This window comes from Rhineura floridana, chromosome 7 (assembly GCF_030035675.1).
Source record: "Rhineura floridana isolate rRhiFlo1 chromosome 7, rRhiFlo1.hap2, whole genome shotgun sequence".
Taxonomy (NCBI): Eukaryota; Metazoa; Chordata; class Lepidosauria; order Squamata; family Rhineuridae; genus Rhineura; species Rhineura floridana.
In genome coordinates this window covers 149589523-149617337 of record NC_084486.1, presented here as the reverse complement: position 1 = coordinate 149617337, position 27815 = coordinate 149589523, and the positions used below count along the sequence as shown (strand labels likewise).

The 27815-nt window shown below is 39.3% G+C and overlaps 1 protein-coding gene across 10 annotated transcripts in view; it reads left to right on the top strand.

Annotated features, from left to right (window-relative positions):
* The window catches only part of LRCH3 (leucine rich repeats and calponin homology domain containing 3), a 120913-nt gene that overhangs the window by 28071 nt on the left and 65027 nt on the right, over positions 1-27815 (top strand). For all 10 annotated transcript variants that reach the window (XM_061637563.1, XM_061637562.1, XM_061637556.1 and 7 more), the window contains exons 2-5: positions 15623-15767; positions 22027-22153; positions 24468-24573; positions 24717-24853. In XM_061637563.1, the coding sequence (XP_061493547.1) occupies positions 15623-15767; positions 22027-22153; positions 24468-24573; positions 24717-24853 (515 nt within the window). The remainder of the gene's footprint in view (positions 1-15622; positions 15768-22026; positions 22154-24467; positions 24574-24716; positions 24854-27815) is intronic.

The window sequence follows — 27815 nt, the reverse complement described above, 5'->3', positions numbered from 1 at the left end:
ACGATTGGAAGTCTTTTATCTGCTGCAGCCTTCATCCGCCTTCACAGCCGTTGTAACATACACATTGTTATCCTCCGCCTGTTCTGCCGTTGAGGACTTTCTTTGTCTGGTTCCTCTCCCTTGATCTTACCGCCATGGGTGACCCTGCTGGGAGTGCATGACTCCCAACGGCATCACTCACAGGGTTCATTGGAACATGCAAGCCCACTCACCACTACAAGGTGATGATCCAGCGAGAGGGCCCCGCATCACCACTCCCCTCAACAAGCACCACTGCGCTGCACAGCACACCTACGCAGCTTACCAGCAGCCTGCCTGCCTCCCCCCGACTTCCTTCCTTCCTTCCTTCCTTCCTTCCTTCCTTCCTTCCTTCCCCGCCCCCTGGCCCTGAGCATAGTGCCATCTTTCTGTGGCACTGTGAATTGCAGCATGATGCTTACATTTTTATTATATGTATAGACAGATATATTCAAAACTTCTGTTTGGAAATATTTTTATTAGAATATTTGTATGTATTTAGAACATGACAATTTAGTAGGACATTATTGCTCTGTATTTTTTAAATTTTAAGAACTGTTAACATACCAATTTTTGTAAGCCCCGAAGAGCTATGCATTCAATATATCAATATTTCCTAGGGTTAGTTGTCTGAAACAAAACTAATTACGACTTTGAAATTGCTGGATTTGACTGATGGTATATCCATTCATTATGTTGCTAATTAATTTTATGAAATAATATATTTTTAGAAATAGATTTATATATTTTTAGCAGAAAAATAAAGCTAGCAAAACCATTCCTAGTATGGAAACTTTTCAACTCCACATGAATAGGTTGGGGAACGTTTACACAGGGCTCCCATCTAATCAGAAAGCTGCATTGAGTGGGAAGGTTCCTGTTTGCTTCCAGACCTTTCATGTTGAATGACTAGCAGAGGCTTCTATCAGTCAACCCAAAATGCTTAGGATTCTGGTTTAGCAGTAATTTAAGTCTTGCATCAGTTTATACTGAAGGGGTTATGAAGTTTTATTTGTAGTTGATAAAGATTCTTGACAGAATATTACTTAAATACAGCTACTTTTTCATCCCTGCAAAATACTGGTTTCAATTATGTCATTTTAAAAGCAGATGCAGTTTTGAAATCAAGACAAGATACTTGTTACTCAGTTACTGGCTACAATCCTTTAGTTCCAGCTTGAACGTACAGTGTATTCTTCAGTGTGAAGGTGACCTTTTTGACTTTCAGTGTCTAAATTTAAACTCTGGGAACTATCTACTACTGTATTCTTTGGATGGTCTCTTGAGCATGGTTTTCTGAATGCTTGTGTTGTATTGTTGATTCATGTCTCCACATCGATTTATCTTATACTGTACCAGTAAGCTGGCACCATTCCAACTTTTTGCTAGACGCCTGCTAATTGCCATATTAGAAATTAAATATGGGAGGGAGAGGTAACTTTAATGGGATTTGTTAGTTAAGGGTGATATCAGCAAGAAGAATGGGGTTCTTAAAAGAACATTAGACTAAAGTCCAGTAATGGTTTCTGTTCAATGGATGCTATTCTGTTGAAGACATTACGAAGGGTCTATAGTAGAACAAGGCAATTTGATGACCTTGCAGTGTCACCATATATTGCTGTATAGAGCGATTGTATAATGTTAGGGAATAAAACTGCAGTGACATGTTTATCCTGTGTGTTTGTTTACACTTTTACACATCCACATATGTAAGGGAACCTATGACTATAAAGGAAGTTTCAAATTTTTGATGCCTGAAGCATACTTTTTTTTAAAAGAGGGGAGGGATGTATCTGTGTTAAAACTGGAGGCACACTGAAAACCCCCCAGCATATATTTACTTGATCAGCTCCCAGCACAGCAGGCAGGTAACTGTGGGGTACCCCTGGTTAATATTCCCTCATGGTCCAGGATGAGACGGTGCTTTCTGGGCAAAAGCAATGCTTCTGGGATTCCACATTGCCTGTCATCTGTGTCTTGCACTGAGAATTCTAGTGCATCTTTTCTCCATGCTTTGGGATATTGTTAATTCTCATGTATTGATTGATTGAGGTGGGGTGGGGCTGGGCAAAGGAAGATGAAACCTGGACGTGGATCCTTTGTTTAAGGCATAGAGTGGTGGATGCATTTTTCAAGACATGCTTGGGCCCCACTTAAAGCACACAATTGGGCCCCTACACACAAAAATTACTATGCAAGCCAGCACGGCTATAAAGTAACAACAGCGGCAGAGTATTATGAGAGATTTAGTTTGGGTTGCTCCCATTGTAACTTCTTTTTCCATAACACACGCAACATTTTCCAGCCATAATTATATGTTTCTAGAGAGCTCGAGTTGCTCCTCAAACATAAACTCACACCACTTTGCCTCACAGGATTATTATCATTATTTGATTTATATCCCGCCCTTTCTCCCAGTAGGAGCCCAGGGCGGGGAACAAAAGCACTAAAAACACTTTAAAACATCATAAAAACTTTAAAATATATTAAATACATTTAATATATATTAAAATATTTTAAAACACAACCACCATTAAAAACATATTAAAACAAAACATATTTAAAAACATTTTTAAAAAAGCTTTAAAAACAAAACGAGGTTTAAAATATATTAAAAAGCAATTCCAACACAGATGCACACTGGGATAAGGTCTCTACTTACAAGGTTTGTTGAAAGAGGAAGGTCTTCAGTAGGCACAGAAAATATAACAGAGATGGCGCCTGTCTCAGATTTAAGGGGAGGGAATTCCACAGGGTAGGTGCCGCCACACCAAAGGTCCATTTCCTATGTTGTGCGGAATGGACCTCCTGATGTGATGGTATCTGCAGGAGGCCCTCACCTGCAGAGCGCAGTGATTGACTGGGTATATAAGGGATAAGATGGTCTTTCAGGTATCCTGGTCCCAAGCTATATAGGGCTTTGTACACTTTGTTGAAAACTAGAACCTTGAACTTAGCCAAATAAGCTCACTAGAACCTTAAATTAGAATGACTGTGTCCTTGCCCCTCAGGATGATTGTGAGGGCAAATCATTAAGTACATTCTGCTAAATGTTAGTATATGCACAGATGTATGATGGAGTGTTTGGAAATCTTACTTTAACAAGCAGAACATTAACATATATTTGGTCCCTTGGGATTAAATATAATCTTTGAGCAGACTCGAGGTGTGTGGTGATGGGTAGGGGAATGTACCCCTCAGGATGGCAAGGAAATTGAATTATGGGACTAGTGAACAAAAGTTTCATAAAATGTGGAAATGATTTTAAATGAGGTTGTGGCTTTTTTAAATACAAGGGTTTGTGGAGGAGGTTGTGGCTTGTGTAGAGATGTGAAGGCCCCCTGAAAAATTGAAAAATTCAGGGGAAAACCCCATTTTTGGGGGGGGGAACAGGAAAATAAAAAAAAATCCTGGGAAAGCTACCCCTCCATTTCCCCCCCAAGCTGTCACATCTCTAGGCTTGGATGTAAGAGAAGATGGGTTCAAAGAATCCATGTGTGTCTGTGGAGTGGGGAGGATTTACATATGGAGAGAGTGCATCTATTTGTTACGCATTCTGTCTTGGCTTGGCTTTCTCCAGCACTGTGTCTAGAATAAATTTGTGGCATGCACATTTTTAGCATCTATCTGGATTTCCTGCAGTTGGAGTCTCCAGTTTTCCATTGCTTTGAGCCACATAAAATAGTACAGTCGCATGCTGCTCTCTTAGTAAAACATTGTTTGTGATTGCAACTTGGTGACCCTATCATGGTTGAATCTGTCTCAACATTCTACTGGTAACAGCTTCAGTGCTTGGAGCACCCATTCATGAAGCATGAATCTTAGATAGCACATAAGAAACCAGTTTTACATAAGGATATAGGGCAAAAGACAGAAAAAATCAAACTGGGTTCTATATACTAGGCTTGAAGTGTACATTTGTGCTTGAAGATGTAAGCTTTGTGCAGTTTTACTATTGTGTATTTATTGTGTAGAAAAAACAAACTCTCCAGTAGTGGGTTGCTTAAGTATGTAAGAAAGGAATACTAAGCAGACCAGTGGTCCAAGTAGTCTGCTATTCACCATGGCTAGATCTGGGTGCTTTAGTATGTTTTAGAAACTTGAGTCATTGAAGCTCTCTTTCATCTTTATTTTCACAACTGTTGATATGTTGTTGAATCCAGTGATTTTATTGGCACCAGATCATAGTCCTCTCTTGACACCCTGATATAATGTGTGATGTGTAACACAGGCAGTACATGCTACTAACTCCACAAATATCTGAAAAACCACCTCCTTCCCTACAGACATTCTTGGGTCTTCAGATCAGTAGAAGGGGCCTTCTTGGTACTTCCACCACCCTTAGAATTTGGGTGTGTGTGTGCAGCCGGGAGAGGGCATTATTTTTTAGCTATAAGTATGAATGGTTTTAATATTGGAATTAGTTTAATTTTATTTTAATCTAGGCTCTGTATGTTTTAATTATATGTGTTTTTCATCTGGAAGCCGCCGTGAGTTCCAGTTTTGGAAGGATGGCGGGGTATAAATAAAGACAATAATAATAATAATAATTTTGCAGCCCTGAAGTTGTGCAATTTTCTTCCAACAGAGGTGGACCTGGTACCTTCATTTTATACTTTCTATCATACGCTGGAGATGCATCTCATTACCCTGTCCTACACTTGAGGCATATATTTTTAGGACCCACTCTATTCTTATGACTATAACTTGTTTTCAACTGTGTTTAATATTGTATTGTATTGTAATATTGTATTTTTAAATTGCTATAACCTGTCCTAGGACCTTATGGTGAAGGGTGGGTAAGAAATTGAATAATCATCATCCCAACTCTCAAAGCAGGTGGAAAGAACACTAGTACTGAATATTATCAAGTTCCCCAATAAATGCAAACCAACCATGACATGCATTCATCTGGTTTTGATGTCACAATAAACCGTGATTTATCATTATGAAAGGGAGCCACAGTGAACCTCAAGCTTGTGGCTTTTGTTTCCATTTTTATTAACTATAGTTCAGTGTTATACCTGAAACCCTAAACTGTGGTTTAACTGTGGTTTAACTGTGGTTTGTTGGAACAAGCCAACTTTATAACCTATATGAAAGTTTCTGATCTCCTGTTGTAGCTGTGTCGGAAAAGAAGGGAGGAGTGTGCAAGCCTGAGCCTAGTTCCTGTCATGATAAACTATGGTCTAGCATGATGCCTGAACTGGCCAAGAGTGTAGTATATGTGGTGGCAGGTGCACATGTTGGCCTCTCCTCTGTATAAAATTGCCTACTTCAGCAACACGTGAACAGATTGTCAGTCTGTAGATGTTTAACATATTGAACAGACTCTTTTAAGAAACTATAGCTCAAGAGTGGCTCGTAGGGTTGTGTCATAGTCTATGAGCTGATTTGACTAGCCCGGTAAGGATCTTGGCTCTTCCTCTGCCCTTCCTGCTGTGAATAACCTATGTGTCTTCACTAGTGTGCCCTCACATTCATGCATGTGTAAAAATACCTACCAAATGATGCACCTCACATGGTACTGCCATGCTCATTTCATATGATTTGTTTTTAATAATATACATTTATGTGCAATAGTGAAAGATAATACAGTGGTTGGGACTGGATTACTGACAGTTATGAAAGCAGTAGGAATTTGGACAGCTGATGTCTCAAGGGAGATTGGTTGTAGATTACTTACCCAACAGACTAAGTAATACTGCCCTAAATGTTGGCATAGATACCCTGAACTTCCTAACATTCTGTTCTCCATGGTATATGTCTCATTCATTTACAAATTCAGTTGAACTTATGAATCACTTCTAATTAGATTAGACATGGGGGTGGGTGATCCAAGTCCATCCACATGTTAAAAAAAAATCCTGCTGCATACAAAGCTCCCAGGCCCTTTTCTTGGTATAACAATTTGGTTTCATTTCTTTGGACCAGTAGCAGAGACTGACTTTAAGTGTGTTCCCTAAAACCTTGAATTTGTTCATTTATACCAATTCCTGGAAGCCAGGTGAGACACCTAATTCACTCTGCAGCATAACTATCTTGCAGCATTTATTTAGTTAGTTCAGCTTATTTTAGCCAGCTTGGCTCAATGCTTTCCCCTTGCTTGAAAAAGAAACTTACTTAAGCTGTTGGCAGGGAGCCTGTACTGAAAGGAAAGAATGAAGGATGATTCAACTGGTTTAAGGGAGAGGGGTTTGCTAGAATTTTGCAAGGAGCAAGGGGAGAGAGTGAATCCTGGAAAGTGCTAGAACCCAAGACCAATTCTAGTATTAGACCACACAGGCTTTTCTTTCCTGTAACTATTTCTCTTGTAGCAGTTGTGTGGGGGCAGACAATTGCTTCCAGTCGTCTTCCTAAATTATGCTTTCAGAACAGATCAGAATAAAATTAGAGATTGCCTGGAAGTTGTGGGCTAACCAATAGGTATGATAGCTAAATGAAACCTCAGGTTCAGAGGGCTTGGCTTCAACCTTTCACACCAGTATTTATGTACATGTTCCTTTAAATCATTAGGAATTAGATGCAGGTGGCTGCATTGGAATGCAGGCTACACTTCTTTTCTTCACTTGCCATTTGCCCATAATTCATGTCAAAAACGTACTTTAATTTACAAGAGAAAAATATTGAGATTAAACATGCACTGTTAATGAAAAAATCATTGTGTTGCTATATGGGAAGAATCTTGTGAGTAGAATTGCTGTGAATTCAGTGAAATACAACTTGCTTTCTACTGGAACAGTGAAAATTGGAAGCCTATTAAAAATAGTTTTTTCCATATAAGGACCACTGTTCAGTGCTGGCTGCTCTCGTGATAGCAGTTAGGACTACCATTCCCTCTTTTTGCTTATTTTAACAAGCAGAGATACTTTTATTCTATAAAAAGGAATAGCATTTCCAAAGTTCTTTTGGGAAGCTTGCCATTTCTAATTGTGGTATTAATACAGGTGGTCTGGCATGTTACTCTAAACCCACATTGCAGTGTTAAACTACTGTTTTGCTATGGATTGCTGCATGCATTGTATGACTTGGGTACAAGTCTAAGAAACACGTAGACATGACTGTTTAGTCAGGCCTTCAGTGTACAATTGAGTAAATAAGGATATGAGGTTGCAGAAAATCTGTGTAAACATGACTAGAAACAAGTAAAGATATTACAACAATGTTATTTCTTTCTCTTCTATAGCTACAAGATTATTTTGCTTGGAATATCATTGCATGATGAAGTAAATCCCATTGACCTCATTAGGCTTCACATCCCTATAAAAATGTACTGGATATAAGATGACAGGAGAACTTATTGGTGCAGGTTTGCATGACGCACTAAACCATAGTTAATAGTGTACCATGACTATGTTGATCAAGAATGCTTTGCTCCTCTTCACTAGGGCTTAGAGGAAACAAACTACAATCCCTGTTTTAAACTGCAATCCTAGACATGTCTAGTCAGAATTAAGCCCTGTTTATTTATATTTATTTATTTATTTAAATTCAACAGAGCTTACTCCTAGGTAAGTGGGGTTAGGATTGCACCTCTAGTTATCCTCTGAACCAGGAATTGTGGTTTGCTTTGCTCCAAACCACAATAATGACCAAACTTTTCTTCAAAGGGAAACCCCAACATGAAACTACTGAATTACAATACATCAAGAGTTTCAGTGCTATCAGTTGTGGGCTAAAGGGTTTTTAGCCAATTATATCCATCTTAATTAGCTTGCCAATGCCAGGATATCTGTGTAATCAAGAACTGTTTTGTGAATTATCACTGCTTACATAGTTATCACTTCTTTTCTGCATTTCATTTCCCTATGACTTCACTTTTTTACAATCCCCACCCAAACCACGTGTACTGTAACTCAGGGTAACACATCATCTATCTAGTGAAATGAGCTGTAGAACACAAAAGCTTATTCCAGTGGCTGGGAATCACAAAGGAACATAGGAAGCTGTCTTATACTGAGTCAGACCATTGGTCCATCTAGCTCAGTATTGTCTACACTGACTGGCTGCTGTTCTCCAGGGTTTCAGGCCGGATTCTCAGCCTGCCCTACATGGAAATGCTGGGGATTGAACGTGGGACCTTCTGTGTACCAAGTAGATGCTCTGCCATTGAACTGTGGCCCCTCCCTTTCAGAGGTAGGCAAAGTGCTGTTTCACTCTCGTCCTGCTTTTGAGCTCCCTACTGGGGCATCTGGTTGGTCATTATGAGAACAGGATGCTGGACTATATAGCCTTTGGCCTGGTCCAGCACAATGTTTCTTATGTTGTTATGCCACAAGAAATTTGTTAGTTTTTTAAGGTGGCCCCTCTTTGTTGTGTTAAGGGAAACCATTTTGTCATTTTATGAATGGAAAGCAATAGTTGAGAGACAGAGACAGAAGAGCTTGCTATCTGCAATTCTGTGACTTGTTCCAGACGTCACAGCCTACAGCCCATTCCCTATGGCCAAACCAAATCCTGATTGAGCTGGATTTTGAACTTTCATTTCTCATGCAACTTCAATTATTTAAGGTTAGCCAACTTCTGTCATCTCAGGGGCCGAGCCAGGTCACTCAGTTCTTAGGAGATTGGTCCAGGGCCAGAAGAAGTGGGTTAGGTGACATTGGACCCTTTTGCCTTGGTATATTTCCCCTACAGAAACAGTGTGCGTCTCTTTTGTTGCAGAAGTGTTATTTTTGCATCGCATTTCACCAGTCTATAGACTGTCAGCAAATTTCTTCATGAGCTTGTAAACTTGTCAGAACAGGACTTGATGGAAACATCGTGATTTTGATGCCTTGCGTTTTGAAGTCCATCTGCGTAGTGGGAGTTCTGCTCCATGCCAAACACATATTGTACATGTCTACTGTGAAAGCTGGTTGTTGATTGTCAAATTGTTGTTATTACTGAAGTAGAAGTAGTGATAGTAATCATTTGATAATTAAATACTACGAATACATTTCTATACCACTTTTTAACCCTGAGGGAGTCCCAGGGCTAGTTATATATTTAATAAATTTATTAGCCACCATTCAAAATTACAGTATTTTTCCACAGCACCTTGCAACATTTAAAACAGTTTTAAAACCATGTAAAATATAAGCAGCATAATCACAGTCATAATAACAGTAGTAAAACATTTTAGGTCAATATATAAAAAAATAAAAATGGAGGCTCCTGTAGTTATTTATATTCTTCCATTCTTTGTGTGTTTTGAAAAATAAATGATAAATGACTAAAACACTCCATCCACTTCTCCCATTGACTGCCTTCAAGTAGTGATGAGTAATTAAAAACTTGCACAATAATAAACACACTACTGGCATAGTGTCATATTTACGATACCTGACCTAAAATTCATATTTTTTTTGCCGTTGATACTTTGCTTTGCCCAACAACTGCATAAATTCAAGCTTGGATTTAAAAGAGATGAAAGTTCCTCCTTAAGGTAGGCTTGTGGACCACTGGGGAGGGGATGGTATTGTTTTTACACAGGAGGAGCTTTTGCAGTTTTAAAATAAACCAAGTTCAAAAAATACTTCTGCCATAGTCAGCAAGGAGGAAGGCATGAGATCATCCTACCCTCCTGTTTCAGGAAATCTGCCTAGCATTGCACTAGGCAGTATTTATTACAAATCTTACTTAAATGCTTGTATTACAGAAGATGAAAACATGAAGTCAGAACTGAGACTTACTAAGAGACTGAAGGGTAAAGTCATTTTACGATCTTACCTTATTTTTCTAAATAACATAGCTAATATAAAAACATAATAAACAGAAACATTAAAATAATTCTTACAAGTTGCGTAAACAGCTGTGACCAGTTTTGGTGAAGGACAATATAGAAATATTTTAGTAATAATGTGTTTTTCTAAAAAAGCTCAGAGTAGGGAAAACACATTTCTTCTCATTTCACAGTCTTGCTATATGAAGTTCCCAAGATCAAGTGGCAAGAGTTTTTGTTTCTGCTTTTCCGCCGGAATCCAAACAAGAGCTAGCCCAGGAGTTCTTACTCTCTGTGTTGCTGGTTTTAAAAAAAACTTTTGATCATTAGATAACCCGTAACATACCTCAAACACCTTTTGCAACTGCTCTAATTTTTAAAAGAATTTCATCCATGCAACATGGGAAGTTGCTATTCAGGAGAAAGGAGGTCAAAGCACTCCTGGGTGCATGAGCTTAATGAACAGATCTGGGACATGGATGATGGACAAGTACTGAAGCATCAGGAAGGGTTAATTGTTTTTAAATACCGTAATAACAATACATCAGCATGCACAGTGCTTTATAGAGTTTCAGAAGTTAAAAAAAAACAGACCACTCCCTTTCTGGAAAGAGCTTACACTATAAAACAAACAGCAGGGAAGACAGTAGAAGAGGGTGGGGACAAAGGTATGAGGGACCAACGATGACTTCGAATGTGTGGAGTTGACAGATTTTCCCACAAAATTAGGATGCTTTTGAAGAAATGCAGAGAAGTACCGGCTAGTTAAATTGCTTTATAGAGGTGACTGCATCAAGCTTCAGCCATTAAACAAGGTGGCATTTCTCCCCCTCAAAAAAACAACAACCCCCTCTTTGTGGCCTTTTCTTTAAATGAGCCTTTTCTGTGTGTCAATTATATTAAGTTTTACTTATAAATAATTGGCTTAAAATAGTGTCTGAACATAATATAAACACTTATCAAACTATACACACAATCTCTGTAAAGTAAATCCCTCTGTAAAATACATTGACTTACAAGCCTGCTATTCTATGTAAAACTGTGGCCAAAATATGTGACTTTTGAGGTCAGGCATTATAAACACAACACTTTGTCAACAGTATATTTATTATTGTGCAATATATGAATATTTAGACTGTCAGTCAAAGGACATGCACATTTATGTTCCACGTGGTAGAAAAGTATCCTGTCCAGCCATTTGCTTGTGGAAAGTTTGGGTGTTTACTCTTCAAATAAAAGATCTGGTAAATCCAATACAGTGCAAGAAGCAACACAACTTCTTGATTTCAGAATTACAGTCTTAGGTAGATATAAATTGCTTACTGTAAAATGCATGTGAGCTGCATGATTTGAGGTTAACTTGCAGTCATTGGTTTTAATTGTTATAGCAGTCAATTAATATGCACACTTACTCAGTTTGGAAAGTTGATGTATATCCTGGTTTAAATCAGCAATTCTTGATTATTTTAAACCAGTGACTTAAATTACCTTGAGTTAAATCAATCAGTTTGTTTTACACTGTTTTTAGTAATATATTTTGTATTGTTTTGACCTGCCCTGGGACCTATTGGTGAAGGGCAGGTAATAAATTTCATCATTATCTGCTCTTGTCTGGTTTTGATTGGAAAACTTAGTAGACAAAGACAATGAATAAGAGCCCCATGGACAGCTGGTAGCAGTATGGTCTGCGCTTAATTATTAATGTTCATCGCCATTGTAAGAAACAACGGTTCTGAAGAGACCAAGACAAGATTTTTAGTGAAGCAGTTTCAAAAGCTTTATTATACGTTCTTGCAACGTCTTGCAAGAGTGGGTGTCCACAGGATGGGCACACCCAAATGACATTGGTACAAATCTTTTATCCTCTAGCGCGACGCTGTGGTCCCTCCCCTGTTTCCTCATTGGACAGAGTACTCCAGAGGTTACAGCCTATCAGAGCCGCCTGTCCCTGTCACATGAAACTCCTCCCCTGTTTACATCTCCCATTACTCAGATTTAAGCTACCCCATACCTATATTTATTATTTTCCATATATGGTATTTTACTCCCCTCCCTTGCACATAAATTAAGCAGAACATTCTCAGAACACTCCCATTACGACAAGCAAAGTAAAATTTCCCTATGACTCTGCCAAGCAAAACCCCCCTTTCTATATTAAAACAGACTTTGACCACAGATTGTCCAGATAGCCATCTTACTTCATTATCTGAGCATAAAAACACCTTTTAATCATTTAAGCGTAAATCCCCTTACTATTTTAAAGTGGAACTTTGACTGCAATCTGTCTGTTCTGGCTGCTTTTTATTTGAACTTCAGACAGATGTCCTATTCTAAGAAAAAGTCCCTTTTCTTCATCTAAGTTAAACTTCAGCCTCTATAGCATATCTATTACAAACAATCTATCAATTTATTAACTACTTATTCTTAACAATAAAATCACATATTTTATTTATCCTTAGAATATTCTGAAAAAGCAACACAATATATACACTTCTCACACCATGAATCTGTCATGGGTCTCAAGATGCATAAATACCAGGGAAGCAACATTATGAACAATAGTTCTGTGCTTGAATATGCAATCACCTGTAGAAAATATATGATGTGTATTTTGGTGGGTGGGTATGTATTAAGGCTTTCATTCTGCCTACTCAAGTCCCCTATCCACATCATCACTTCTCTGCTACTTTTTTTGAGATCTTGCAGCTTCCAAACCCCCCCGAAAACTTATTTTCAGTTTTACATTTTTAAGTTGTGATGCTATATAATCCACCGGTCCCCATCACTACAGTCCTATAGATCCATATATTCTCTCTCACTTTCTCTTAACCTATTGCTTTATTGGATTGTTGTTAGCTATGTTTGTATTGGATTTCAATATTTGTGGACTGCGTGCTTGTTTTATTACTATTGTTGGCTCTTAGTAATCTCTTGTGGTTATTTTTATATGTTTTATTCTGTAAGCCGTTTTCAGAGGATTTCACCCTTAAAGGCAGTCTTAAAATATTTTAAACAAATAATCAGCAGCAGAGTGATCTGAGCTGCAATAATCATAGCAGTCAGTCAGCCAGGGCTTAGGACAGTGGGGTGGGGCCAGATTGTGGCAGCTTCTGCCACTAGTATAGCACTAAGCACTGCCACCATCAAACACCTGCCACCACTTAGGACAAGTGGAGTAGGACCTGGTGCTGCTAGGCAACTGCCTCTCCTACTTTTAAGCAGTTGGTAGTAAATTCACCGCTCCGGCATCTCTGACAGGTGGTCATCCAGCTATCTTCTGCTGTCATCTCTCCTCTCTAAATCCATTTGACATTTTGGTCGGGCAGCATGAGTGCTCACAAATCCTTCTGGCTGTCTAATACATATGTGCACAGCACATGCATGTACAAGACCAAACTAATAAATAAATGGAGGGAAGCCGGAGTTGAGCATGTTGGGGTAGGATCTTCCTCTGTTTTATAATACGGTAAACCTTTGGCACGATGAAGGTGGGAGACCAGACAATCTAATTAGTATGCAACCTTTGGAGTCTGCTTTTATTTATATGCATCTAAACCCACATTTATTCAGGATGTAGAGGCCAATCAGCAGAAGCTTTGTTGGCTGAATTATATTTTGTTGCTTATCAGACCGTTTTGCTCTGAATTATCAAAGTGATTGAATTCATCAGAGGAAAAGTCTGGTCCAAATGATCTGCATCTAGAAGAGTGAGGTTATTTGCCATCTCAGCCATTGGAGGATTTTTGTGGTTGGAATGTACCCAAGAAATTGAAATTGAAATTTTACCTCTCAATACTATTGTTTAAGGGCCCCTGTCATTTCATTATGCATTATGGGCTGTATTCAGGGTTAGTCATTCTCAAAGAAGAGCCATTGAAATTAATGAACAGGACTAACTGGGTCCATTAATTTCAGTGTGTCTACTTGGAGTTCAGCTTAGTGGGTAGAACACGTTATGTGTTTGCAAACTATTTTTTATTTAATTATTTTAGGATACATTCAATAAATATTTGTGAATATATTGTATATTAAAGTTTTTTGAGATTTTTTTAATACCTGCGAAAAGGCTAGATTGTATACCTTTTGGGCAGGGACTGTTTTTTATTTTATTTTATGTACAGTGCCATGTGCATGTGATGGTGCTATATAAATACATGATAATAAGAACAAATGTTTCCTTCTTTTCTTTTACCCACATGATATTCCTGCCATGGGTATAGTCCTTCCCCACTTTTTTCCTTAAGTAATGGTTAGGTTCTGTTGACGACTTGTGGGAACAAGTAAATCTGTTTCCAGAACAACAATTATACTCATTCCCAAATCACAATCTTTGCATTGCAGCGTTGTTCATTTCAGAGTGCTGTTCTTCCTCCTTTTTATACAAAATTATATGTGATGGAAAACTTGGTGGTTGTTTTTATGTAGAACATAGCAAATGGTTGAGGTATATGCCAAAGAACCTGTGCTGCTGTGACATATAAATATAATTCCAAATACCTTTTCTAATTCTTTTTGCTTTATAGCTGTCAGACTTCCTTTTTCTCAGTGCTCTTGTTACCGCTTGGAACAGTCTCCTCCCCCCTCTCCCAGTTCCCCAGGAAGGCAGGGAATTTCCATCTCCATGTTTGCTTTATTGAAGGAAGTCAGTATGCTCTAAACTTACATGTGGAGACTTCACGGAAGGACGTGGGCAGGAGTGCAAAAACATGTGTATGAAACCCCTGCATGCATGAGCGGTTGCACTGCATTTTTGTTGTTGTTTCCTGCTATTGCTCCTCTTCCTGTACCCTCCTTCACAAATACAGAATTCACTTGTAATTGTTTTTAAAAAATGATTACTACAATATCATTACTACAATATCAAGCACAAAAGCAGGACTACAGCTGAACGTCAAAAAGATTAAAGTAATGACAACAGAAGGTTTATGTAACTTTAAAGTTGACAATGAGGACATTGAACTTGTCAAGGATTATAAATACCTCGGCACAGTCATTAACCAAAGTGGAGACAATAGTCAAGAAATCGGAAGAAGGCTAGGACTGGGGGGGGGGGCAGCTGTGAGAGAACTAGAAAAGGTCCTCAAATGCAATGATGTGTCACTGAACATTAAAGTCAGGATCATTCAGACCATGGTATTCCTGATCTCTATGTATGGATGTGAAAGTTGGACAGTGAAAAAAGCGGATAAGAGGAAAATCAACTCATTTGAAATGTGGTGCTGGAGGAGAGCTTTGTGCATACCATGGATTGCAAAAAAGACAAATAATTGGGTGTTAGAACAAATTAAACCAGAACTGTCACTAGAAGCTAAAATGGTGAAACTGAGATTATCATACTTTGGACACACAATGAGAAGACATGATTCATTAGAAAAGATAATAATGCTTGGAAAAACAGAAGGAAGTAGAAAAAGAGGAAGGCCAAACAAGAGATGGCTTGATTCCATAAAGGAAGCCACACACCTGAACTCACAAGATCTGAACAGGGTGGTTCATGACAGATGCTCTTAGAGGTCACTGATTCATAGGGTCGCCATAGGTCGTAGTCGACTTGAAGGCACATAACAACAACAAACAATATCTAAATCTGATTGCTCTGAGGAAAAGAGAGTGTGCTTGTTTGTCTTCAAAAGAGTTGGCAACTGGCGTTGCTAGAGTATTTTTTTTACTTTATTATCCCTGTTAGCTACTATTTACAAAATACTGTACCTAATTTTGAGCCACACATGGCCTATAATTTCCAGAGGGGTAGACATGTTAGTTTTTGCATCAAAAACAATAAATAGCCTTATGGCAGCATAAATGACTAACAAATTTATTAGGACAAACTTCATGGATTATGATAACCTGCTCTCATTCCTGATTTATTCAGTCTCACATTATGTATTGTTTCTATTTCAGATTTATCACGGAACAGACTCTCAGAGCTGCCTGCAGAAGCTTGCCTCTTTGTTTCCCTTGAGAGCCTTAATTTGTACCAGAATTGCATTCGCTATATTCCAGAAGCCATTCTGAACTTGCAGGCATTAACGTTTCTAAATATCAGGTAACCATGACATAATAGTTGCAGCTTCCAACACTATGCAACTGTTGACTCATCAGATGGGAGGGGGCTACCCCAAGCAAAACCCCAAGCCAAAGGTGATGCACCGTAGGGGAAAGTGTCCTTGGGAAAGGCAAGCAATACTTCACATTTCTAGCATTCACTGTTCATTTGCAGGGGCTAAGCTTGAATAAAAACATTGGCTGTGATTCAAAGAATTCTGCAAGCATGTCAGGACTCTCTGGATTTCCTGTTCTGACAGAAGCTGCTTGTACTGCATTAGAGGTCAATCCAGGGGGGTCCTCTGACTTTTCAGGCCATATTTTTGTGGATTTATGACATGAGGGCTTGCAGTTGAGATGGTGGGTTGGAGAACTTCCTTTTAGGCGCTTTGTGATATCATGTTGTGCTACAGGCTTCTCAGCATGATATATTCAAGTGTATTGTGGTGAAAACTTAGATCTGCTGATTTGATAGTAATGCACTGAATCATATTAAATGTGTACTCTGTAGTGCCCTGTATTTCAAGAAGTGCTTTAAGTATAGCTCATGTACCTTACACCAAGAGTCAAATGCGTTTTTATTCAGACAGGCCTTTGGCCTTATATGCTGACCTGATCTGTTAACAACTGACTGTTATTGTTATTGATAGTTCACTGCCTATCTATGTTTTTGATTGTTACTTTTATTCTCTCTCTCACTGCTGTTAGCTGTCTTGATCACCGTTTGGAGGACAGGCAGGATACAGATTTAACTAATCAATAAATAATGTGGTGTAAAAATAAGTAATAGAATTTGCTTTGGCACGATCCTCCGGTCAATTCAGTTTTGCCTAGCTTCCTTTGTTTTTTACAGTGAGCTTTTTTTTTAAATAGGATGTGAGTCAGAGGATAACTTCCTATTGTTATGCATTTTAAAATATTTATTATGTGCTCCAGTTGACATTAGGCAGTCTATGTTGCTTGAGGAGAGGATAACAGTAAAAATAACAGTAGTTCCCTTTTGGCAAAATAAAGTATTTAGGAGCCATGCAGAGTACGGCAACTGATTGTCAGCATTCTGGGCCACTGAAGGGAAAGAAACATTGAACTGAGGGTTAGTTTTCTTTAGTGGAAGGAGGGCATCCTGCCCAACCCATCCTGCTTCCCAGTCCTTGCTGTCTGAAGAAAAGGAGAGTTTCTGGTTTCCAAGGTTTCAGCTGGTGATAGTTGAAGCCCTGGGGCTGACCCTCTATATTATTCTTAACTGTTTTTCCTGATTCTGCACGATGCCTCTGTTTCATGGAAGTCACTACATTGTTGTGTTGCTTACTGTTGCACTTCTTATGAAATCTGAGGTTTGCAGCTTGTCAGGTTCCTTTGCTGTGCAACATTCCAGAACTGGGCAACCTCCTTCCACTGAAAGGCACAAAATCAAATCTGAATGGCTTTACCTTCAGAAACTGGGAGGCAGAACCCACTCCAGGATTCTCGTCTTCTATTGAAACGAACAAACCTTCAAGGCAAGTTCCATGTTTCTTTTTCTAGCACTTGAGAAAAAGAGCTGTAATCACCAGCCTTCCAGTTGCATCTACTCATTGTAATTATTGTTTGTAAACAAACTATGGTTAACGTACTTCATCGTGTCTGATTCAGTCACTTACTGTTATTCCTTTCGTGATGGATGTACCTGAATTCTGACATAGTTTTCTGGGGCAGACCAGTCCTTCTCTCCATTGCAGCATTTACATGTGAATTGTACATTTCTCTTCAGCTGTTTATAGTAGGTTCTTCCTACTTGTTTTTTTTTCTGCTTCATTGCTGGGCGTGCTCCTTCATGTTGGATTTAGGGTTAAGTTAAATTAATGGTGGAAAGTGCAGCTGTAGCTGCCTGTGGTTTCCTTTTTAGATGCATAACCACCTAGGATCCTCAGGCTGCCAGCTTTCAGCCACATGGTTCCACCCTTATCCAAACAGGCATAAAGACTACAGTGTGTAACATCTGTCTTTTGATCCATGGATAACAAAAACATGTAGCATCCATTCACCTGAGGCAATCTTGCAATGTGTTGATGGAGACCTGAGGACTCCAAACTTCCTCCGTTCCTATGAACAGCTGGTTTTCACTGATCAGCTGTCAGTTGTGCCAGTCCATGGTTATGTCTTAAGGTTAACTCTATAATGTAAAGAGACTGGAGTTAACCTTTATTAAACCTTTGTTTTAATGTATTTTAAGGTCTGGTTTTTTTTGATGTTTTAAAGTGTTTTTAGTGCTTTTGTTTGCTGCCCTGGGCTCCTGCTGAGAGGAAGGGCGGGATATAAATCAAATCAGATCAATCAATTAATCAATCAATAAAAATAAGAATAAAATAAATAATAAACCGTATCTCCGTATATGAGCCAGCCCGGGCCCTGAGATCCTCAGGAGAGGCCCTTCTCTCAATACCTACGTCCTCACAAGCACGACTAGTGGGGACGCGAGATAGGGCCTTTTCGGTGGTTGCCCCGGGGCTTTGGAACTCCCTTCCTAGGGAAGCAAGAATGGCCCCCTCCTTGCAGTCCTCCCGTCGGCAAGCAAAGACTTTTTTATTTCAACAAGTATTTGGAACTGAAAGCTGTTAAGGACAGGTCTTGAAGGGTGCTGCATTGCTGTTGCCTAACTGTATTATTTTAAACTGAGTTTGAATTATTTTAACTGTATGTATGAATGGTTTTAATACTGTAAATTGTTTAATTTGATTTTAATCTAGACTTTTGTATGTTTTTAATTATATGTGTGCTTTTATCTGGAAGCCGCCGTGAGTTCCAGTTTTGGAAAAAGGGCGGGATAAAAATAATGATAATAAATAAAATAAATAAAATAAAATAAACCTTTATGGCTCCACAACAGAGTATTTGTTGGGTTCATATTAAAGTTACTGTAAACCACCCAGAGAGCTTCGGATATGGGGCGGTATAAAAATACAATAAATAAATAAATAAATACCTTCTCCTGAAAGATATTCATCCTGCAGTCTTTCCATTTATTAAGAAAAAAATTATACTTGATTATATTAAATGGCAGTCCTCTTCAGGGGCAACGATGCGAGTTTGGAAAACACATAAGGCTTATGCCAGGGATATCTCCGTTTATCACCTTAGGGGGACATCCAGATTTTTTCAGTGGGGAATAAGCAATTTCATGTAGAACAGTATAAACAGGCACATTTGTTCAGATTTAAAGAATTTTATGTGGAGACAAATCTCTTGCCTAGGGAATATTGGCGCACACAACTTAGGGACAGACAGATTTCTTGGCTCTCTTGGTATCAGGTCGGGAATTTTATTAGGTGACCTGATACAAGGGACAAGCTCTGAGGGATGTTACGCCATTTGAAGCTCTTTTGCGGCCTCTAGAAGATACAGGCAAGGGTTTGGTATCATGCCTTTATGCGCTCCTCTTGCACAGAGATATGGTCTTGCCAGATAGTCTGAGAAAAATTTGGGAAATAGTGGAATATAGTGATAGAAGAGGCAGTATAATATCTGTGTGGTCCAAATTTCCATACTGCTCAGTATCGGCAGCCACAAAGGAATTAATGCTAAAAGTAGTTCCAAAATGGTATCTCACCTCTGTCAAATTATCTTTGGTTAGTAAACCATCCCCTCCAGCATAGGGGGGAGATATTCAGAGAAGGGCTCTTTCCCTTCCATTTGGTGGACATGTGCCAAAATTGCCAAATTTTGGGATCTGGGTTTTTTCAGAAATTGAAAAAATTACAAAGTAGGTGGTTCATAAAACTCCAGAATTAATTTTGTTAAATTTATGTTGAATGAAAATCAGGCCCTTAAAAGATAAATAGTTATTTGGTTTCTTATTGGTTGCAGCTCGGATGCTAATTGCACAATTTTGGAAAGATTTGAAAAGTATTTTCATCCCTCTGTGGTGTAGCAAAGTGTGGCAATTAGCATTAATAAACAAAACTATTAAGTTGATTCAGAAATTGCAAGACTGCAAAAGCATAAAAATGGAAAAATATATTTATTGCAGAATGGTGGAGCTTCATAACATACACTAATGAGGCAGATAATAAAAATAAGATTCTCAAAGCTTTTCAAAACCTCTGGATTTTGTAATTGTGACCAAATAAAATTAATAGATTATTTGTTGGTATGCTTATGGGCAGAGAAAATTATTTTGTATATGATGTATCCCTCTCACTTTTGGGTTATGTACATTTTGTTGTCAATAAAATAAAATAAAAGAGACTAGAAATAATATTAAACACAAATCCACATTCAGTAGCTTGAAAGAGCAAATGCAGATGGCTTGAGAGTAAAACATAGCTTTTTCTGTCTACTTGGGCCCCTGGTTCTCTTTCCAAAGGTAACCCTTCCTATTTTTCCTTTCTTGATGGAAGGGATTAAGGAGAGTATCACTAATTTTTTTCTCAGCATGGAGGCAGATCAAATCACCTCCATGCACTTCAGGAAAAGTTATCCAGAAATATTAGCTACAACTTTCCCCCCCTGTGTGACCTCACGCAAACAATCTTTTCCATTCCCTCATATCTAGCCCTCTAGGATAGTCTGGACATCAGAGAGGAAGAAGGTAAAGGAAACTAGTATTGCTCTATGGTTTCCCCAATGCTTTTCTTCCTCTTCGTCCTTGGCTAAATCATAGCTGGGTTGTGATAATGGACTGGATGAGGGCCAGTAAACTGAAGCTTAATCTAGACTAGACTGAGATGCTGTTGGTGGGTGGTTCCTCTGACCAGCTGAGTGGTGTTCAGCCTGCTCTAGATGGAGTCACATTCCCTCTGAAGGAGCAGGTTTGTAATCTGGAATTTCTCCTGGATCCACTGCTGTCTCTTGAGGCACACATGGCCTTAGTGGCACGGTGTGCCTTCCATCAGTTTAGGCTAGTGGCCCAACTGCAGCCCTATCTGGACAGGGATAACCTGGCTACTGTAATCTATGGTCTGGTAACCTCAAGGTTGGATTATTGCAATGCGCTTTACATGGGGCTGCCTTTGACAAAAATTCCGAAGCTTCAGTTAGTGCAGAACGCAGCTGCCCAATTGTTGATGGGTTCAGGGTGAACAGAGCATACAACACCTGTCCTGTTACAGTTGCACTGGCTGCCTGTATGCCTCCAAGCCCAATTCAAAGTGCTGGTTTTGACCTATAAGGCTCTTTACAGCTCTCCCAATATGAACCTACCCGGACCCTTAGATCTTCCTCTGAGGCCCCTTCTACAGGTCCCCCCTCTGAGAGAGGCTTGGAGGGTGATGACAAGGGAGAGGGCCTTTTGGGTTGTGGCTCCCCATTTGTGGAATATGCTCCCCAGTGAGGTCCGCCTGGTGCCTTCATTGACATCTTTTCAGCACCAGGTAAAAAAGATTGAGATGATGCTTTGTTTTAATATGCTTTCAAACCTTCCTGTGGTTGTGTGGGGGTGCTATTGTTTTGTTGTTTATTGTTATGTTTTTATAGTGTGTTTTATTTGTTTTTGTTTTAACATTGTGTAAGTCACTTGGGGACCTTCAGGTATCAAGCAACTAATAAAGCTAATAAATAGTGATAATAATATTTGGCTGAATGGCACTGACAGAAGCCTGAAACATTGTCCTTGTGCGATAGGTGCTTTTACCCATGTGGAGGCAGAGCTGTGTGAAATTATGTGGCCATTCAGTCAGATGGATCTAGTAAGGGAGGAGAACTGATGGTGCCATAACTGCTACTCCATACAAATTGTGTGACTAAAGCCCTGAGTGTTAGCTACACTGGAGAAAGTGGTGTGGGTGTGTTGTCTTTCTTTATTCAGGATGGCTGGCTTTGACAACCTGGTTTCATAACTTAATTTATGGACTGCAAAGAGTTGGGGGCATCTTTTTCATGTGGCATAGCAAGCAACTTCCAGTGAATTCCCAGAGATGTGAGAAGCAGTAACTGTTTAATGCATATAGAACTGAACTGGCCTCTGCAATTTCCTGAATCACAACTTAGTGTGTACAATGAAAGTTTTTATAATATTACCCTTTACTTCAGCCTCAGGAATTCAGCTGAGCCTGGTAAAAACAGATAACGTAGACCAGTGGTTCCCCTGCACAGTCATTTGGCAGACTGGATACAGCATGTAGAAAATCAGGAGACCCCGGTTGTTGACTGATGTGTCAAAACTGATCTGTCCTTTGACATGATTGTATTTTGATTTTCTCATGCTACACATGAACTGGCTATAGCGTCATCTCCTATTCTGACTGCTTGTTGTTTGTTTTACTTTTCCTCCTGCTCTTGAAAAGCCGGAATCAGCTCTCCACGTTGCCAGTTCACTTGTGCAGCCTCCCGTTAAAAGTTTTGATAGCAAGCAATAATAAGCTGGTCTCACTACCTGAGGAAATTGGACAGCTAAGGTGCCTGATGGAGCTTGTAAGTGTATTTAATTCCTTCATTATCTTAATGGATTTGGATTTTATTGATGAACCATCAGCTTTTTGTCCAAACTGATTAATATTAGACAGATACCCTGTATAGTTCAGTGAAGCAGCAGTAGAATATCCATGGTTGACCACATACTGCTGTGACCATGTGTTGAGTAATCAGGACAAGAATTCCACCATCAGGATAAGAATTCCATCATAAATATATTGATACTCTTGAAGGTTACCCACACTCTGACGATTTTAACATGATAGCGATGGTTGCAAATGGAGCACAGTGAACACTATTAATGTGCTCTGTTTTTAAAGCTTGACATGCTTTCTCCAACCCTCCTAGAAATGAGTAGGATAGTTGCCAAATTCATGAGGTTTTAATTTAGCTTTGTGGTGAGTTGCTAAAGAGTGTTGAATTTGCTTAAACAATGAGATGATGACACATTGAGGAGAGCAGCAAGTGATTTTTTAAATCATACTTACATCATCCTTTTGACAGAATCATTGGAATTATGCAGGTTATCAATGTGTTTTTCACTGATAACTTGTGGGCTTTCTGATTTGTTAAATTCATAATTAGATTGGTTGTCAGAGTTGAACACCAGAAAATACTCCCTTTAGGAAAAAGTCATCCTAATAATGTCTATGCCTTGCCCCCAGTTTAGTTGTTGGGATGTTTGATTTTGGCTGGCCACTGTTTTATCATCTTCAGTGATTCTCATTTTACCTACTTCGGAGATTTGGGGCAGGGTGGGGGTTGCATTTACTGGGCTAGATGAACCAGTGGAGTGACCGTTCCTTATTGGTAAAAAGAACAACTTTGACACTGGTGGTGATAGGATATATCTAATATTTTCCCCCAAGCCTTTAGCTGAAGAAAGAACGGCTAAGTCATTGCACTAATCTCTTTGTCTGATTATTTATTATTTAAGTCTTCTACAGTTTTGAATGCATTTTTTAAAAACTCTGTAGATTAGCTTTGAAGTTTAATATTACAGAAATACATATTTATTACAGTACTTCTGATTTGCATTTCTGGGCTGTACAGGCTGTTGTTTCCACAATATGTCACCAGGAAATTATTAGCATTTTGGGGAGCCTACTTCCTGCTGTTTTTAATATGTACATAAATGCAATTTTGCATCATAACTTGTAATTTTCAAGTTGCATATGATCCAGGATCTTGTCACCTTGCTTGGTTTTCAGGCACTATTGCCATCTGCCTTGGAGATTGAACTTGGGTTATAAACAATATCTGAACTTTAATTTCTCCAATCCTAAAATGGGATATAATTCCCCATGCCTTTATTATAAATGAAAAAATAAAGTTATTACCAGTCAGAACTCAGATTCATACAATATATTATTTATTTGATATATATGTAAGCTGCTGAGAGCCAGTGTGGTGTAGTGGTTAAGGCGTTGGACTAGGACCTGGGAGACCAGGGTTCGAATCCCCACACAGCCATGAAGCTCACTGGGTGACCTTGGGCCAGTCACTGCCTCTCAGCCTCAGAGGGAGGCAATGGGAAACTCCCTCTGAATACCGCTTACCATGACAAACCCTATTCATAGGGTTGCCATGAGTCGGGATCGACTTGAAGGCAGTCCATTTCCATTTTCATAAACTGCTATTCAACACAAATTTCTCAGGGCAGCATACACTTAAAAAAGAAGAAGCAAACAATAGAAAATACAAATTAAAGACTTAAAATATAGTAGAATCCCAGAAGCATCAGGCCTTAATCAGAAAATGAAACCTGGCAAGATGCATTTGAAAGACAGTCCGCATGGATCTTGCCATTTGCTTCCATAAAAATATCCTCCTTGGTGCTGACCTTGTGATGAGGTGGTCATTTGAAAGCTTTTGGTATTGGACAGTGAACTGGGTGAAGATTAGGCAGTCAAACACATTGTCACATAGCCAGATTTAGTAAAACAGATTAAAGACATAAACTCGCTTATGCTGACTCAAGCCACAGTTCCTTCTAGCCCACTGTTGTCTTCTCTGACTGGCAGCAGAGGCTCAGATTGAGGCTTTCACCAGCCCTGCTGCCAGGGATTCTTTAACTGGAGATGCTGGTGGCTGAATTACAATATTATACATTCAAAGGATGCCGTATGCCACTGAGCTGTTGCCCTTCTCCAAAGAGGGATTATTCTGCATACCTAGGATGGGCTTAAATCTCATATTTTTCATTTACAAGGCAAAGATCTGAACCACTGCATTGGTGTTAATGCAATGACACACAACACAAATGTGGTGAACATGATTAAACTGCGGTTCATTCCTCTTCATGGTTTTCCAGGATGTAAGCTGTAATGAAATACAGACAATTCCATCACAGATTGGCAGTTTGGATTCTCTACGGGACCTGAACCTCAGAAGAAATCACTTGGTGCATTTACCTGAAGGTAAGAAATGCTGGGGAGAACTTGTGTAAGATTGCTGTTATTTCCAGACACTTGCAAAAATCAAATTGTTGTTATATATGAATGCTTGTTTTCTTCTACAATTGTCTACAACATTTCTAATGTGTCTCTCTCTTCTCTTACAGAACTTGCAGAGCTGCCTTTGATTCGGTTAGATTTCTCCTGCAATAAAATCACAACTATTCCACTTTGTTACCGGAACCTCAGGCACTTACAGACAATCACTCTAGATAACAACCCACTGCAGTCACCCCCTGCACAGGTAATGCATAATCAAATGTTAAAACACGACTCTCAGCCAGAATACACTTTCTGTTAAGTGTATCAAATAAGTCCGCGAGAGGAAACCTTTTACTTTGTAGCTGAATGCAAACCTTCTGATTTTTTTTTATTGTGTAATGATTGCTAGAAGACAATCCTTTGTGTGCTTTTTGGGGATAAGTTGTTTAGGATCGAATTTACTCTTGAAAATGAAAGATCCTTGGAAAACTATTCACACTTACGCTATTTAAACCTTAGTGTTGGCAAGCTAAAAATTGGCATGCATTACTTGTTTTTACTGATGCTATGGGATATGCCTAATGGTGCAGTGGATAGTGTGTGCAAACCATGTACTGCGCTTGCAGAGTGTGAGGGTGCTGACAGCAAATTATGCTTCTGCAAAGAAAGCTAATCTAAGAAAGAGAGGACAAAATTGTTTGGGAGGGGACCTGGCATGGTTGGTAAAAGCAGCAGAGAACTAGGGGTACAATTGCAGACTGTGCAGTGTGGAATTGAGGAGGCCATGATGGTCCAGGAGGTGCTCTGCAGAAGAACTGAGTTGATAGACAAGTAGCAGGCTATTTATGGCATGAATTGTAATATATTGTAAGAGGGGAACCTGTATCCTGGCAAGCTTGGGATATTTTCTGCTGATGTGGATATCGCTAATCACACCAACCAACCATGGCAGTACATTACAGTTCTTTAAGAAGGTTTACTAAAGGTGCTCTGCTGGACTTCATCAGTGAATTTGGAGGCAAGCCATCTGTTCAGCACAAAAGGGGTTGGCTTTCATGAAAACACAGGCGTTGTGTATTCTACATTCCCAGCAGCGTGTCAAGCAACCGTGGAATGTGACCTGAAGTACCGAATTTAGCCTCTTGGAAATTGTCAACATTCATTGAAAGGAAGGAAGAAAGAAGCTTAAGCTTAAGAAATGTGCAACAAATGCCTAACGAAATCTTGGAAGTTAGCAAGGGGAATACACATCATGTTGGTGGGGAGACCTCAGCTGCATAGGCCATCTCTGACAAGGAACTTTGCTGCTTGAGATGGGAAGCTCAAATGCTGCCCCCTGCTGCAGTGGTAAAAGCTGAATAGTCATATACTGTATATGAGGGAGGGAGAATTGCTGCTTTAACAGTATGACAAAGTTTGTTTTCTGAGGCAAGGGCTGCTTCACACTGCCCTGTGGTAGAACCAGCCTGCTCCTTGTCACTTCCCATGAAAATAACATTTCATAATTAGCAGGGCTGCAGATGGTCAGATTTCAGAATGTAGAACAAGAACTCCGGACTAGGTTACTCAAAATATCTTCTTATCCCCTATTATATATCTGTTTGGTCACTTATCAGGAGATGCTCTCCTGCTGGTGCCTAAGATACCTGAGGCCTGCTCCATGACAACTTGCAGCTACTTGCCTTATGGAATTCCCTCTATACAGATTAGACAGGTGCTGGCCATTTTGGGTTTGGACTTCTGCTGAAGACTTACTCATTTCTGCAAGCCCAGTATGGGGTGCTTGTCAACGTTTGGATTTTAAAAGCTTACTCTAATTTTTTTTTACTGTATATTGTTTTAAAGACTTTGTACATCCCTTTGACATTTTTGTGACTGATCTCATAAATAAAATAATTAATGTGTGTATACCTACTCATTAACTGAAGAAGAAATTCTAAGTTGACATCTTCACAACTGCAGAATGGTGCAGCCCTCCTTCTGTTTGTAAGCAGGGGGAGAAAGAAGGGCAGGCAGGCAAGTCATAGGAGGGCCATAAACATCAGTGCCATAGCAGCTCCATTGGCTGCCTGTGTGAACATCCAAGAAGAGTTAAAGGTGTTGGTTTTATTGTGTAGGTCCATAAATGGCCTGGGAACATCATTATTTTAAAATATTTTTCCTCAGTTGCAGGCAGTTCATAATAACTTTAGAACATGAGAACACACAACATTAGAACACAAAAAACATAATAAATTTATAAAAGGACATAGTTGAACAGGTTTAAAATTAGTAGTTCATAATAACAAATTACTGTAGAAGAAGAAAAACACATAAGATTGTCAGCCACAGACCTTAGCAACCCTCTGGAGTAATTTAAAGTCTTGCATGATTTCCAGAAGACCTTTACAGCTCCTTACCTCACTCTTTGAGGAGAGCATTTCAAAGCCTTGGACAGCAGTGATAGTGGCCCTGCTCCTCACAGCTGATGGTTTTCACTCTTGTAGTTAAGGCAGTTGAATCATACTCTGATTGCAAGAACGATGTTGGCTTTTATAGGGAATGTTCCCCCGTAAGAGATGCCTGTCTTCCCCTGACCCCATGTACTCTCATTTAATTGTATAAGTGGCTCATTTTATAAAAGTCCTTCCCCAGGGAAGCCTGCCAGAGCCTGATGCTGCAATCATCTGAAAGAGCATAAACATTATTGTTAAAACTAACGTTGGCCTGACCCACATGTAATGCTCAACCAAAGTTATTTTTTATCTATGGTTTCATGTGAATAAGGAATGTGCTGGTACACATTGCTCAGAAGTGCCCAATTTAACCCCTTCCTGGCTTCTGTTGCTGCCATTCCAGGAAGGAAACAAACCAGAGGTTGGCTTTGTGTTACATGACAGCCAGTGCTCATGGTTTGTTTCAAAGCCACAAGTTGAAACAAAATGTTGCTGTTGGCTTATCACACTTATTATTTTGTTGGGGCTGGGGAAGCTGAAAAAGAGAAAGAAGAACCAACATGCAGGCACACATAATAAACTGACAATTTTAATCAGAATTCTCAGCGTCAAGGTATACCGAAGTAACTCCAATTGCCTGTGCAGGCAGGTGCTGCCTATCAAGCAGAATTCTGAAGGGGGAAAACTTTCACCAGAAGTAATGCTGAAAGTTAATCAAATGAAATGAAAAAGAGGACTTGAACTCCTTGCTAGCATAAAAGTATCTGAATAGATTGGTAGAATGAAAAA